The 14,030-nt window shown below is 39.8% G+C and overlaps 1 protein-coding gene and 1 long non-coding RNA gene across 2 annotated transcripts; one reads left to right on the top strand and one right to left on the bottom strand.

The window, feature by feature from the left end:
* Positions 1-206: 206 nt before the first annotated feature.
* LOC105221009 (fibrillin-1) lies at positions 207-11,548 on the top strand. The gene is made up of 12 exons (XM_029046108.2): positions 207-364; positions 730-917; positions 3,952-4,146; positions 4,941-5,279; positions 5,346-5,810; positions 5,880-6,005; positions 6,663-8,060; positions 8,805-9,911; positions 9,975-10,696; positions 10,766-10,868; positions 10,927-11,126; positions 11,304-11,548. The coding sequence occupies exons 2-12, from the start codon at positions 866-868 to the stop codon at positions 11,412-11,414; spliced, it is 4,818 nt and encodes a 1,605-aa protein (XP_028901941.2). The 5' UTR covers positions 207-364; positions 730-865; the 3' UTR covers positions 11,415-11,548.
* Positions 11,440-12,531, bottom strand: LOC128921462 (uncharacterized). The gene is made up of 2 exons (XR_008470904.1): positions 12,075-12,531; positions 11,440-11,961 (listed from the first exon to the last, which is right to left on the bottom strand). It is a non-coding gene; the product is annotated as an uncharacterized LOC128921462 (long non-coding RNA).
* Between the last annotated feature and the right edge of the window lie 1,499 nt (positions 12,532-14,030).

Consider the following 14,030-nt stretch of genomic DNA (forward strand, 5'->3'; position numbering starts at 1 on the left):
GGCAACACAAACACACAGCCGCACTTATGCACCTTTACGCCGTAGCGCATGGCATAAAGCGCTGAGGGCACCATGCACAACTTGGCGTTGGAAGCTGCGAAAATGTGGAGAGTCAAGGCAGCGGACCGCTGAGAGAAAATCCAAAATCTATGTTGTGAATCATTTTATGATTTTCAGAGACAATGTTTCCTTGTTCTTTCACTTTTGAGGGCGGCAGGCTGCCGATCAAGTGAATGTGTGTGTGTGTGCGTATACTATATAGTAAATGTATAATGTATTCGAAAGAACTAACGGTGGTTGCGGAAGATCGTGTGGCGAAGTAAATCTTTAGTCTTTCCGCGGCCGTGACTAAGTTAAGTTGTGCGTAAGTAAACTGGTGATTTTAAAGATCCTGTGAAAGTGTGAAAATATAAAATTTGTGCTTTGAAGTGTGAAGTGAAAATGAAATATATATATATATTTAATATATACATATATAGTACATTTCATCGGAAAAATCAATTAAATTTTTAATAATAATTATTCATCTAAGGCCTATTACTCATTTCCTATGAAAGCATTATCTCTTTTTTTTCAATAAAATACTGAAGTGTAAATTCATAAGTTGAAGAATTAAGATTTTTTTATATGTGTGTTTAGCAGTTCCCCCTTTTAAGCAGCAGCTATTTTTAATGCCGCAAGTTTAAGAAAATTTATGTGTGTGCTATTTTCATTTTGAAATTTCCTTAGAATTCAAGGTGTCGCCAACAAATCGGACAATGTTTTAAAATAGTTGACAACCACGCATTAAAGTGATTTTTTCCCGAGTGATTTGGCTTTCGCTTGCTAAACTTTGTGATTTGGTTAAGCGCTAAGGATTAGCAGCATGGCAGCACGCTGTCAACTAGTTTGGCTCGCGATCGTGGCATTAATTGGTGGTAAGTGATCGTCTTCCATAATTTTCTACGATTTTTTTAACCCATTGAGTTGTGCGTTGTGGTCCGACAGATATTTTTGAAAAGTATTGTAGTTAATGAATTTTTTGTCCTTACCTATCCTTCCTATTTGAATGTAATAATGTGGGACTTCTGCAGCAGCTGACTCAAAGAGAAGTGAATCAAGTATTTGTGAATGAAAATTCTTAGGTTGAACAAATATTCAGAGAACTTTGTGTAAAATCTTCGAAACTAAATCTAAACGAACAAAATATAATTTAGAAACCCTATTGTTTTATTATTGCCTGTGACAATCTTATTGCTATTGAACAGGAGGAATAAAACTTGAGGAATTCCTGAAATCATTTACATTGAGTAGACGACGAAATAAACGACGAGCAAAATATGCTAAGCAAAATTAACATTTTTATTATATCGCCACATATTCCAAAGATAGTATTATAGTTTTGTTCATACAAAGGATGTTGGTAAACGTGGATATGGACCAAACTGATAACGGTGACGAGTGGAATTCAAATCCGGATGTCTGTCTGTCCATCCGTCCGCAATGGCGAAAACCAAAATATATAAAGTGACATAACTAAGCCATAAATAATCCTTATACAGTCTAAAATTTAAGAAATCGGATTATAACCACGCCTACCTGCTTCAATTGAGTAAGCAAAAACACCAGAAACCATAAATTTCATGGTAAGCATGGTACACAAAATTTTAAATGGGCGTGACTCTGCCCACTTATGGATCAACAACCATATCTCAGAAACTACTCGCCCCATTTCAACAACAGCGGTTCGTAACATTTCCTTGGTATCCCAATAGCATAGTATAAATTAAAATTTAAATTAAAATGGGAGAAATCGTTCACATTCACGAATACTTTCGTTATACCACAATTTTGAAGATCATCTAAATCGTTAACTTAGTAATCTATAAATTAAGCACCAGTAAAGATGAAGAAACAAAACTTTGCACAAATATTGCGTTTGTAGTGTGACATCACATCTTAAAATCACTGAAATCGGATTATAGCCTTTCAAGACCCCAGATTCGGAACATGCGGACCTGAGTGCTTGTGACCTATTTTTTACTGAAAATATACTTAAATCTATTAGATATTCTAAAGAAATTCAAAGGAGATTTATTTTTCTACTAGTGTGCCTCTGTGCCAAAATCGGTTCCTTCCTTCCTGCAGCCCCCATATACCTTATATACGAATTACGGTTAATATGTAAGCTATCCTAGTAAAATTAAGTGAACATATAATATTGGATATGATGTAGGCGGGTGGGGAAAATGAATAAAAACTATATATAGTGATTATCGTTATTCTAGTGGACTTTAAACCGAATATGTGGGTCAAGTTGTGTGTTATCTTAATAAAATTTCATCAATTACTTGCGAGAGTATAAACTGTCCGGTTACACCCGAGCTTAGACCTTTCTTACTTGTTATTGTATAAAATTTTAAAAAGAAAACACTCTTGAGTATACATAGTTGTTTTTATTTAATAAATTATTATTTTTATATTAAAATAATGTTGATTCTATTCAAAATTAAAAAATTGTTTGGTCAAAACTCAAATTTCAATATTTCCTTTTTTCCTTCGTTCAGATGCAAATAATGTTGAAGATACTATAAACTATCTACAGTCTTCAATAAAATAAGTTGATTGCATATTATGTATTGCTAGTTGTTAAGAACCGTATGTGACCCTCTACTAACACTGTTTGTCCTTTGGTGTCAATATAAGTGAGAAATCGTAAATATGCAGTTCTTCGTCCAAGTTATTTGAATGTACAGACTGATGGAAAGTTTACGCTGAACTTTTTGACGGCACTTTTGGTTAATTTGAGATTTCTGTCTACTCCAACTGCAATTAACATATGGAATATGTATTACCGACAGATCGTTATTTCGAATGGAATACGATGAAATACAACCTTATTGCGAGTGTCGACTGGTAGTTGATAAGCGACTTCAAAGCGATTGTAAGTGTTGATCAATCGCTTAACCATCGTCTATGAGTGCATTTCAATCGCTCATTTGTCGGCAAAAATGTATCAATCGTTGGGATTTTTTGAAATTTGTCGATCAAGTTACAAAATAAAATATAAACGACTCAATCGACTGGAGCCTATTATCCTTCCAGACGACACTCGCAATAGGGGAAAGTCGAATAATATATGAAACCAACTGATTACCCAGTCGGATCTTTTGAAATGACTTACCTTGACATTTTGGATAATTGACGAACTCAAACGAACCGAAATTATAGTTATACCTCATAAGGGTAATGGCAAACTCAGAAAAAAGTATTTATTTTGCTATGAGCAGATGAGGCCGCACCCTAAATAAACCTGTGTACAATATTTAAACGATTTTATACAAAATTTAATCGAAAGTCGTGTCCTCTTTGACAATGACATCATTCATGCATTTAACTTCAATTTAATTTTAGATTATATTAAAATCAGAACATAATATAAAACTATTTTCTATACTAAAATTTATTTTTATTTTTGTACACATAAAATCACATAAATAAAGCAACAAAAAATACACGGAATTTCGTTATTTACGATTTGGTCGCTGCAAAGTGAGAAAATCATGTCACCGAATTGAGAGCCGGCCGGCCGGCAAGCAGCACACTTAAAACATTCTAAGTATATAATATATATGTATAGACATATATTGCCCACACTTTCTCAATCAGAAAACATAAAATAATTTTGAAAACATAGATCAAAGTGAAAATTGGCTCGAGAAATTTTAAAATATAAATATGTATATGTATAGATGTCTGAGAGAGCGGAAAAGCCTCGCTAAACTTGTAGAAGAAGAGAGTGTGTAAAGTGCCTCTGATGCCAATGAGTGGGTGTCACACATTATTTTTGTACAGCAATATCTCATTATGTTTATTATTTTTAAGATTATTTGTTAATGCTTTTCGAAAATTAACTTAACCTTAAATCAATATTTATGTTTTTTATATTTTATTTTTATTTGTTTTTTAAAGTATCACTGGCGCAACATGAAGACTGTGAGAATGCTCCTTCTGCAGAACATTCTTCTGTGAAAATAATCAGTGAAGAAAGCATTGTGCGTGCCATATATGAATGTGAGGAGGGCTATGAGTTGAGTGGTAGCAAGGAATTGATTTGTGATGTGGATACGGATCTCTGGGATGTCGAGCCACCAAAATGTTCGAAAGGTATGTAAATATATTGAAGTGTGGCATAGCGGAATCGTTGAAATATGTAAGAGGTCCATTTAAAAAATTTGGTTAATGTCAATTAGATTAGAGTGAGGATCACCATTGATCAGCCATGGGAAATAATGATCTAGTCTCATATGTCCTACAACTGACCCTGACTCTTAAGAGTTCTGAATAAGCTCCAGATCTATTAGTGTTTGCTGATATAGATCTTATACCGTTGATGTGAAAATGATATAATCACAACCTTTGCTTGACCTGAATACCCTGTTCACAGAAAATTAGAAGAGAGAGAAGAAAAAATAGTTTTCAAGGACAATTTATTTCGATCTCGATAGATTCTGAATAGTAAGAAATGGTAAATGATAAGGCTGCCTTCTGGGAGAAATCAGAGCATTTTTATTACTATAATATACAATATTCAAACAACAAGAAACCAAAAACCAGTTTTGGAGTCCCGAAATATTATGTGAGTTAAACCCTACTATCAAGCAATTACGGCACTTTATCATAGTTTTTATAAATCCGTTCGATTGTTGAAATTTCTTCTTAATCTCTTCTACTCCGCCAATACATCGAAAATACTGTCTCCGTCTTCCCGGTTGGCAAATATATATTCAATATGTGAGATATATTTAGGAAATTTATTGGGTGAGCTTTGTAGTCCATTTTGAGATCTGGAATGAAGTCATGACTTCGGTAATTCAGGGAGATACATCAGTGTTGAATGAAATCCGTTTAAATTCCCACATACAAAAAGAGGGGTCTAATCCGAAAACTATTCATTACAGTTGAGTACTCGAACGAGGTAAACGCTGAGCGTGCCAAAAAGAAGAAGCCACAGAATATCATCGAAGACAGACGTATTTCGGCCGATATGGCCGCTTCATTGGATATGTCTTGTGTACAAGCGAAAATAACGGCACCCAATATAAGACATGGCTTTGTGCAGACGTACGATCGCCGACGCAAAGGTGAACAGGTTTTTCTGGTGGCAGTCTATGCCTGTAATGATAACTTCGAATTGGAGGATGCCGACATAACCACATTGTACTGTAGTCAACGTAAGTGGGTAGGCGATTTGCCAACTTGTGTGGCGCTGGGCGAATACACCGATGCGGATGAGGAAGGTGAGTCTGAATGAAATTGCGACACAAAAACAGTACTTATAAGCACCGTACTTTCTATTGTTCTAGAATATGAAGAATACGAAGCTGTAGATGGTGAGGGTGAAGGTGAGGATGAGGAAGACGAAGAAGACGTTGCTGGAGAATCCATCGATAATCACGTAGCGCCACCACCGCCACCACCACCAGCTGTCTCGGAAGTCGTGGAGACAGAGCATGAGATTAGCAATGAGATTGAAACTGCAGTGCATGAAAATACTGCACAAGAAAATGGCAACCCTGTGCAAGAAAGCGAAAGCGCTGCGCCTACCCATGAAGAACCCGTCGTGCCGGTTACCGATGTCAATATTGTTGTTGCGCCCACACAGGATCCATATACGCCACGTTACCTCGACGACAATTGCGGCGCCGACAAAGGCGGCTGCGAACACAAATGCGAACGCTTGCTTTTCCCAGGCGAGAATGAGCCGCGTCTCAAGTGTTCCTGTTTTGAAGGTTTCAGCTTAGACCCCAACGATTACTCAAGCTGTCATGGTGAGTTCGAAGCGTTACTATCAGAAGCTACAATATATATATTGAAACTGAAATTTACTTTTCATTTAGACATAAACGAATGCCAGCTAGACAATGGCGGCTGCGAGCAGCTTTGCAACAATCTACCAGGCTCGTACCAGTGCGCCTGTGAGCAGGGTCTGCAAATCGATACGCTGACGGGCAACACATGCATCGGTGAGTGTCAACTAGCATGCTCGACATTTTAACTGTAATTCTATTGTAGTTTGTAAATGCTTCAATTATCATTTATTTCATACGCCTGCATGCCACATCCGTCACATGCTATACCCACGCCAACTCTTCCATTGTATTGCCTGTAATCATCTGACTAAAATGGTCACACGCGCTCATTCACAACACCCACACACACACATCCAAACTTAACTCAGATATCAACGAATGCCTGTTACGCAACGGTCATGGACCCTGCCAAGACACCTGCCACAATGAATGGCGCGGCTACAGGTGTTCCTGCGAAGGACTCGCCGGCACGCAATTATCACACGATAATCACACCTGCATCGATGCCGGCGAGTGCGCCATCGCCAATGGTGGCTGCTCCCATCAATGCCTCTCATCGATGGGACGCATCTATTGTCTGTGTCCCAGCGGCTGGCTGATGTCAGCGGACGGAAAGAACTGTGAAGGTGGGCTGCGCTCCAAGCTCGGATAGTCGATATGAAAATTGCTTAATAACTAAGAAACTAATTAAAAGAAGAAAGTGTCAAAATTCATGCTAAATGCTTTCCGTACTTACCACATATTATATTAGACACTAATTACTCATAATTAGACTTAATCGAAGATCTCATTAATTTAACTTGTTTCCAGACATCAACGAATGCGAGCAACCGGAGGTGGCGGCACAATGCGCCGGTGGTTGTGAGAATACACATGGTTCCTATCGTTGTATACCGGCGCTGAATACGCCTGAAGAAGGCGCGGAGAAGGCCAACGAGGTTGAAGAAGTAGAGAAAGATGACAAGCCCGTAGAAGAAGAGGAGGACAACGCAGAATCTGTAGACGAAAGTGAAGACGATCAAGGCATACGACGCATATCGGAGAGTGGTCCCATTTGTCCAAATGGTTATCGTGCGGGCGGCGAGAACTTAGACAGTTGCGTTGACATAGATGAATGTGCTGAGGGCACTAGCGGTTGCGAGCACTGCATTAACACCGAGGGTTCTTACGAGTGCACCTGTCCCGGTGGTTATGATCTTGCCGAAGACGAACGCACTTGTGTCGATATCAATGAGTGTGACGTGCTCGTAGAGAATGAAGACGATGGCGAGGCAGTGCCTACTAAGCTGTGCGCAGGCGGTTGTGAGAACACTATTGGCTCGTTTATTTGTACTTGTGGTGCTAATGAGCATCTGTTGGAGGATCGACGCACCTGTGCGGCAGACACTTGTCAAGATGTGAATAATCCACAATTGAATAAGACACGTTGCGCGCATCAATGTGTCGATTTACCGAGTGGCGTTTATGAGTGCGTCTGTCCAGCGGGCTACAAGTTGAGCGATGACTTACATAACTGTGAGGTTGCTGAAAGTGTTTGCGCCGAGGCGGGTGGCTATGAAAGCTGTGCGCCCGGCGTTTGTGTGCCCAATGAGGATAACAGCGCATTCAGCTGCGAATGCCCTGCTGGTTTTGTGCATGAGGCGAATCACTGCCAAGATATCGATGAATGCGCCAACGGTTTGCACGAGTGCTCACATGAGTGCTTCAACAATGTGGGTTCGTATCAATGCGGTTGCCCGGTGGGTTTCGCTTTTGTCGAAGGCAGCAACGAACATATCTGTGCTGACATTGATGAGTGTGTGGCGTCACCGGATGCTTGTGGTACTTTGAATTGCGTCAATAGACCCGGCAGTTTCTCTTGCTTATGCGCCGATGGTAGCGAACCCGATGCCGAAAGCGGTGTTTGTCACATCGCCGATCCCTGCGAAGCGCATCAGTGTTCACACCAATGTATTGCCGAGGGAGTGGGTTTCAAATGCATCTGTCCGGAGGGTATGACGCTCGCTGATGATGGTCTGCACTGCTCGTTTAAGGATGTTTGCGCTGGGCAAAATAATGGCTGCGAACATATTTGCAAGTCGGAGGAAGATGGCGCTTGCGGCTGTCACAGCGGATATGAATTGGCTGCCGATGGCAAATCATGCGTGGACGTTGACGAATGCGAAATCGGAAATGGTGGTTGTCATCAGGTTTGCAAGAATTTTGCAGGTGGGTACGACTGCGCTTGCGAGTTGGGCTTTGAGTTCCTCGATGGTCCGCTCAAATCGTTTTGCTTCGACGTGGACGAGTGCGCTTTGGGGCTGCATAATTGCGGTGCGGGTATGCTTTGCGAGAATCTCAACGGTTCGTACACTTGCATATGTCCGCCAGGGTTTGCATTGGGTTTGCCGCCGGTTTATGCTTCGCTGCGCGCGCTACTCTCATCGATACAACCGGCCAACTCATTTACCACATCCTCATCTTTCATTTCAACACCACGCATTTCAAACATACAAAACTCTTCACCCTCATGCTTAGACATCGACGAATGCTCCATTTCGAACGGAAATTGCTCACATTTCTGTATGAATTTCCCCGGCAGCTTTCAGTGCTCCTGTCCGCCTGGCTTCGTGTTAAGCTCGGTTGACAATCGCACTTGCTTGCTGCAGAATGCTTGCTTACACGATAATGGTGGTTGCACGCATGCGTGTGACTTTGTGTCAGGCGTGGGCGCCCGTTGTCGCTGTCCATTTGGATATGTACTCGCGGCCGACGCGCACACCTGTCTTGACATCGACGAATGTGCGCGCGCAAATGGTGGCTGCCGACAGCGCTGCCACAATACACCTGGCAGCTTTGAGTGTGCTTGCAGCGCGGGTTATGAGATGTCGCCGAATGGTCACGATTGCGTCGATATCGACGAATGCGCCAATGGTTTTGGTAATTGTACTTTTGTTTGCGTCAATCTTCTAGGTTCATACGAATGCGGATGTGAGGGTGGCTTCCAACTGGCTGAGGATCGGCGTACCTGCATCGACGTCGATGAATGTGCGTTGGGCAGACACGACTGCTCGCACGATTGTGTTAATGTGGAGGGTGGTTATGAGTGTATATGTCCAGAGGGTTATCTATTGGGCGAGAACAAAGCCACCTGCTTGGATGTGGATGAGTGCGTAGGTGGCGTGCATGGTTGCAGCCATGCTTGTGACAATAAATTGGGCAGTTACGAGTGTAACTGTCCTCTAGGTCACACATTGGCTGCAGATAAGCGAAACTGCATTGCTACATCTCCTACGGAAGTTGATGTACATGCCAAAGAGTTTGATTCATTGGACACAGCTATAATAGATGTTTGTTTACGAGAAAATGGCGGCTGCTCACATATTTGTAATCCGGAGACCGGTTGCGCTTGCCCCAGCGGGCTCGAACTCTCCGTTGACGGCAAGAACTGTGTGGACATCGACGAATGTGCTTATAATAATGGCGGTTGTGCCCATCAATGTCACAATACCGTTGGTGGTTTCCATTGTCGTTGCTCGGATGGCGTAACTCCCGATGACGGTGTAAGTTGTGTAACACTTTGTCCGCCCGGTTTTACAGTGAGCTCTGTGGATCCCAACAAGTGTGTGGATATCGACGAATGCGCCACACCTGGACTTTGTCAGTATAGCTGTGTGAATACCAACGGTTCCTACGAATGTGTTTGTCCTCAAGGTTATGCGCTCCGTAATGGACGCGATTGTGAAGATATTAACGAATGCTTGCTGAACAATGGCGGCTGTGTTGGCGGTCAGTGCATTAATCACATTGGGAGCTTTCAGTGCAAGTGCGCGCTGGGCTATCGTCTAGCCAGCGATCGTCGCACATGCGAACGTTTGCTTGAAACGCGCGATCAATGTACGCCATTCACTGCGCCGGCTAACGGTGACTTCCACTGCACGAAATATCGTCACAAGCGAAAGCATTTCTATAACACGCGCTGCAAAGTGTGGTGCAACCAGGGTTACCGCTTGGAAGGACCGACTCATCGCTACTGCAATGCTTCCGGCCAATGGGATAACTTTGAAAGCAGTTGCGTGCGTAAGTATTGCGGATAGCAGACATTTCGATAAGGTATTTATTTACGTTTCTACATTTTTACAGCTACCATTTGTCCCCGTCTGACGCCGCCAATTAATGGCGAGATCATACCTGCTGCTTGTACAACCGGCAGTGTAGCTATTGGTGAACGTTGTGAGCTGCGTTGTCTACATGGCTATGTGCCTGTCGGCTTGAGTATTGGAATCTGCACAGCTGAGCTGACTTGGTCAAACAACGGTACCTTTGAATGTGCGCCAGTGGCGCCATCACCATTGCTACCCACCTTACCAGTTGCTGGCTCGCGTCTACTTCCTTCTAGTGGATTTAACGACTTCTTCAGTCGACCAATTGTACCACAAGTGAGACCACAAAGTGTGTTTGGCGGTTCCGTTGCTTCACAACGTCCTTATATCAAATGTCCCCGCAATACCACCGTTTTTCTGGCCAATGGCGCGAGCACGGCCCATATTATATTGCAAAATCCCATCAGCAATATGGATTATCGTTACATTGAGTCTTCACCGGCTTGGACGCACAATATGCAAGCTCATTTAGGCGTTGGTCAACATGTAGTGACATTCCGCGGTCAAGATCCCGTTTCGGGTAGACGTGCCAGATGTCGTACAGTCATCAAAGTGGAACGTCCTGTCTCGCCTAGCGTGAACTTTTGCACGCGCTCATTTGAGGTATCGTTAAGCCCGAATCAGTTGCAACGTTCGATAAAGTGGGAGGAACCGCGTTTCGAAAGCACACTGGGACCGCTTAAAAAACTCTACAAATCGAGGGTTAGTTCTTCATAGTTATGCAACGACGTACTTTCTACGGACTAATTACTGTTTTCTCTGCTGTTATAGATACCTGGCGAGCTCTTCAAAGCCGGTGTGCACCCAGTATACTATGAAGCAACAAATGAGCAAGGCATTACCGCGCGTTGCGAATTCCAAATAATTGTGAAAGGTAAGCGCCTGAATAACGATTAATATTATGATAATAAATATATTAAATTTCTCTTTAGAAGCTAACTCCGCATCCGTTAATAACTTGCCTACATTAGAAGTAAGCTATCCAACAGCAGTACCAACTGCTCAGGTAGCGGCCGCACCTTTGATACGTCAACCAACTCCCAGGGGCATACAGGCCAAAATACTACCCGGTCACGAGTCCTTCGTTGTTTGTCCTGGTCGGGCGCCCGTTAAGGTCACCAATTCCCAATCTGTAAGTTATTTCCACCCCGAATGGCTGATTCGTGTGCGCTACGCTTGGTATAAACGTCCTGCATGAATTGCAATGGCTGAAAACTCTGCTTGCTTTCATATTGCTGATTTCCCAATCACATTTGCTACATGATGCATTTGCGAGTATATTATTTTAATTATATTTTATAATGAACAGGTGACTCTAGAGTTCGGCTGCGTTTTGAAGAACATACGCCACAAGGCGACGCGTCATCACGCCCATCGCCGTTTGATCACCACAAATTGGTCTGATTTCACTGCCTTTTAAGCGACGATATAACCTAAGTTTGAGCCTTTTATAATGCATTTTATATTATGTACTTACTCGTTAGTTAAGTCAGCGATGACCAGAAATGTGTATTTAAAAAACAACAACTTTTGTATTTTAATCTTAAATTTGTAATTGTAATCATAAAGTTTGTATTCAATAAAGAGAATAATCGTATTTTAAATGTATTTGAGGATCATTTCCCTGTAGCGCTATTTCCTAATGCTTTCAATGTAGAGGATTGACAACGTCCACGGTTTTGAGAACGGAAGCTCTCGGGCATATCTCGACTGTGCCACAGAGTAGTCGTTGTATAAAAAATCTTCAGATCAAACATGGCGAAATAAAGCTTGGCGATTTTTGTTTGTTAAAAGCTCACACTTCGTTGCTTGTTTATGAATCCTTTGCCAAAAGAATAAATACTGTAACGATGCCCCAGGCTCCATATTCGTCAGACATGACTCTGTGTGGCTTTTTCCTTTTTCCAAAAATTAAGAGAACTTTAATGGGATCATCCCTTGTGTTGGCATTTTTTTTAGAATTTTTTCTAAAAGTCAGTAAATAGATAGAGCTTTAAGTTTATTATCATTTATTAACATATATATCGACAGTATAAATATACATTTTGAAGCTAAAAATATTGTGTAGAAGGTGACTTACAGTTTTCTGAACACCGCCGCCTAGAAAAAATGGGTTCCCACATCCTCCACGATTCCGATTGGAAACAATCTGTGTGCTTATATACACGGAATGCGTATTTGAAAAAAAATTTGGAATTTTTTTAATTTTTGTGTTTTTTTTTTAGTTTTTTGCTATAAAAAATCGAGTTTTTGGGAATATCTGATTGATAATAGAGAGTTTCATGCGTTTATATGTGCTGAGTGCATCCAACAAGTATCGGTCAAGCCGTTTTTGAGATACCAAGGAGGAAAGTTTGAAAAATACAGTTTTGAGAAAAACGCGTTCAAAGTTTTCACCTGCCAACTCAGCGCTTCGAAGAGGTCCTTCTTCTAACTAGCTGTATCTTTAAAACGACTTCGATTTTTTAAAAAGCACTTCACTACCGTATTCTAGACATATTAAGAAAGCAATTTATGATAAAAAAAATATTTTTCAGCCCATCACATGGACCATCACATCGACCCTTAAAGAGTCGTCGTTTTAAGCAAACGAGAAATCACTGAACTGTTTGAGAAGTGTTTCGATGATTGGAAAAAATGTTGACATAAGCGCATAATATCGAATGGGGACTATTTTGAAGGTATACACCTCGTACATATATATATATATTTAAAATGTTTCCACTCAAAAGTATGTTAAGGAAATATTGCTGATATTTGCCTAAAATTCTGTAGCATATTTTTAGGCGCAACGAAGATCTCTTAATTTTCAGTGACTCTTATCTATTAAATGTAGCGTTTGACTTATTTCGTATGTTGAGTATACATACATACATATATAGATACATACATTTATATAGTCATAGGTATGATGATAAATGCTGCGGAAAATTGCATCAGCTTTTGTTCAAACCAAAACAAACCATTAATTGGCGCTTAATTATGTTAGCTGCTTAATTGCCACGTTTAGTATTGTCTTAAGAAATATACATATGTACAGATCTGTATATATATATTAATATACATATATGTTGAGTATATGTATGTATATATGTTAATTCTTTGGCTTAATTAATTTTTTTTTTCAATGAACAGTTTGGCAACTGTTTATCTAATTTCGGAAGTATTTAGAGTAGTAACATATTGTTTGTCGCGAATGGCTTATGTACTTGTAGATAATTGTTCATACGCGCGTATACATATACATACATACATATATATTTGTATATAAATATTAATATATACATATGTTATCAATAGAGTTCATTAATCCTTCATTGCTTAGTATTATCTGTTGTCTGCTATTTTAAAAATAGGTGTGCACTTTAAATAGGGCATGCAAATAATTAGTATTAATAAATATATATTTATAAATAGAATTATATTAATATTAAAATAATTATAAAATATAAGAAATATAAAATTTATGTTAATATGTATTTATATATATGTACATATAAGTTGGAGATCGTCGTTTTCTTAGGTTGTAGCTGAAAATTTACAGAAAAGTTGAAATACTTAAGAAATTATTTTTATGAACAAATTGTGTATTTATTTATTAATGTATTAATATAAAAAGCCTTACATCATGTGTCCATTTAATTGTTTATATATTTCTTGTCATTAACCCCCTTGAGACTTTTGATAATAAATGTAATAAAGAAGTATAATATATTTTGATGAATATGGAGATTAGAGGTGAAATGGCGGTAGCTATCAATAGCGTCATACTCTGCTTCCGGCTTGAGTTGTATTTTTTCGGGATTCAAATAATGAATTTCACTTTAAAAAAGTTCATATATCAAGGAAATAATATGAATTTAACCCAATATTTTTCCGTCGGCATATAACATTCCAACTTTTTATTAAATTTATTTTACGATTTCGAAGATTTGAAGATTCATACAATTTCTATAAAAATTGTGAACACTAGTATAACATTAAAAACATTTTTATATTTTTATAAAATTACATCATGATTTAATAAATAATGATT

The sequence above is a fragment of the Zeugodacus cucurbitae genome, chromosome 4 (assembly GCF_028554725.1).
Source record: "Zeugodacus cucurbitae isolate PBARC_wt_2022May chromosome 4, idZeuCucr1.2, whole genome shotgun sequence".
NCBI classification, from domain to species: domain Eukaryota; kingdom Metazoa; phylum Arthropoda; class Insecta; order Diptera; family Tephritidae; genus Zeugodacus; species Zeugodacus cucurbitae.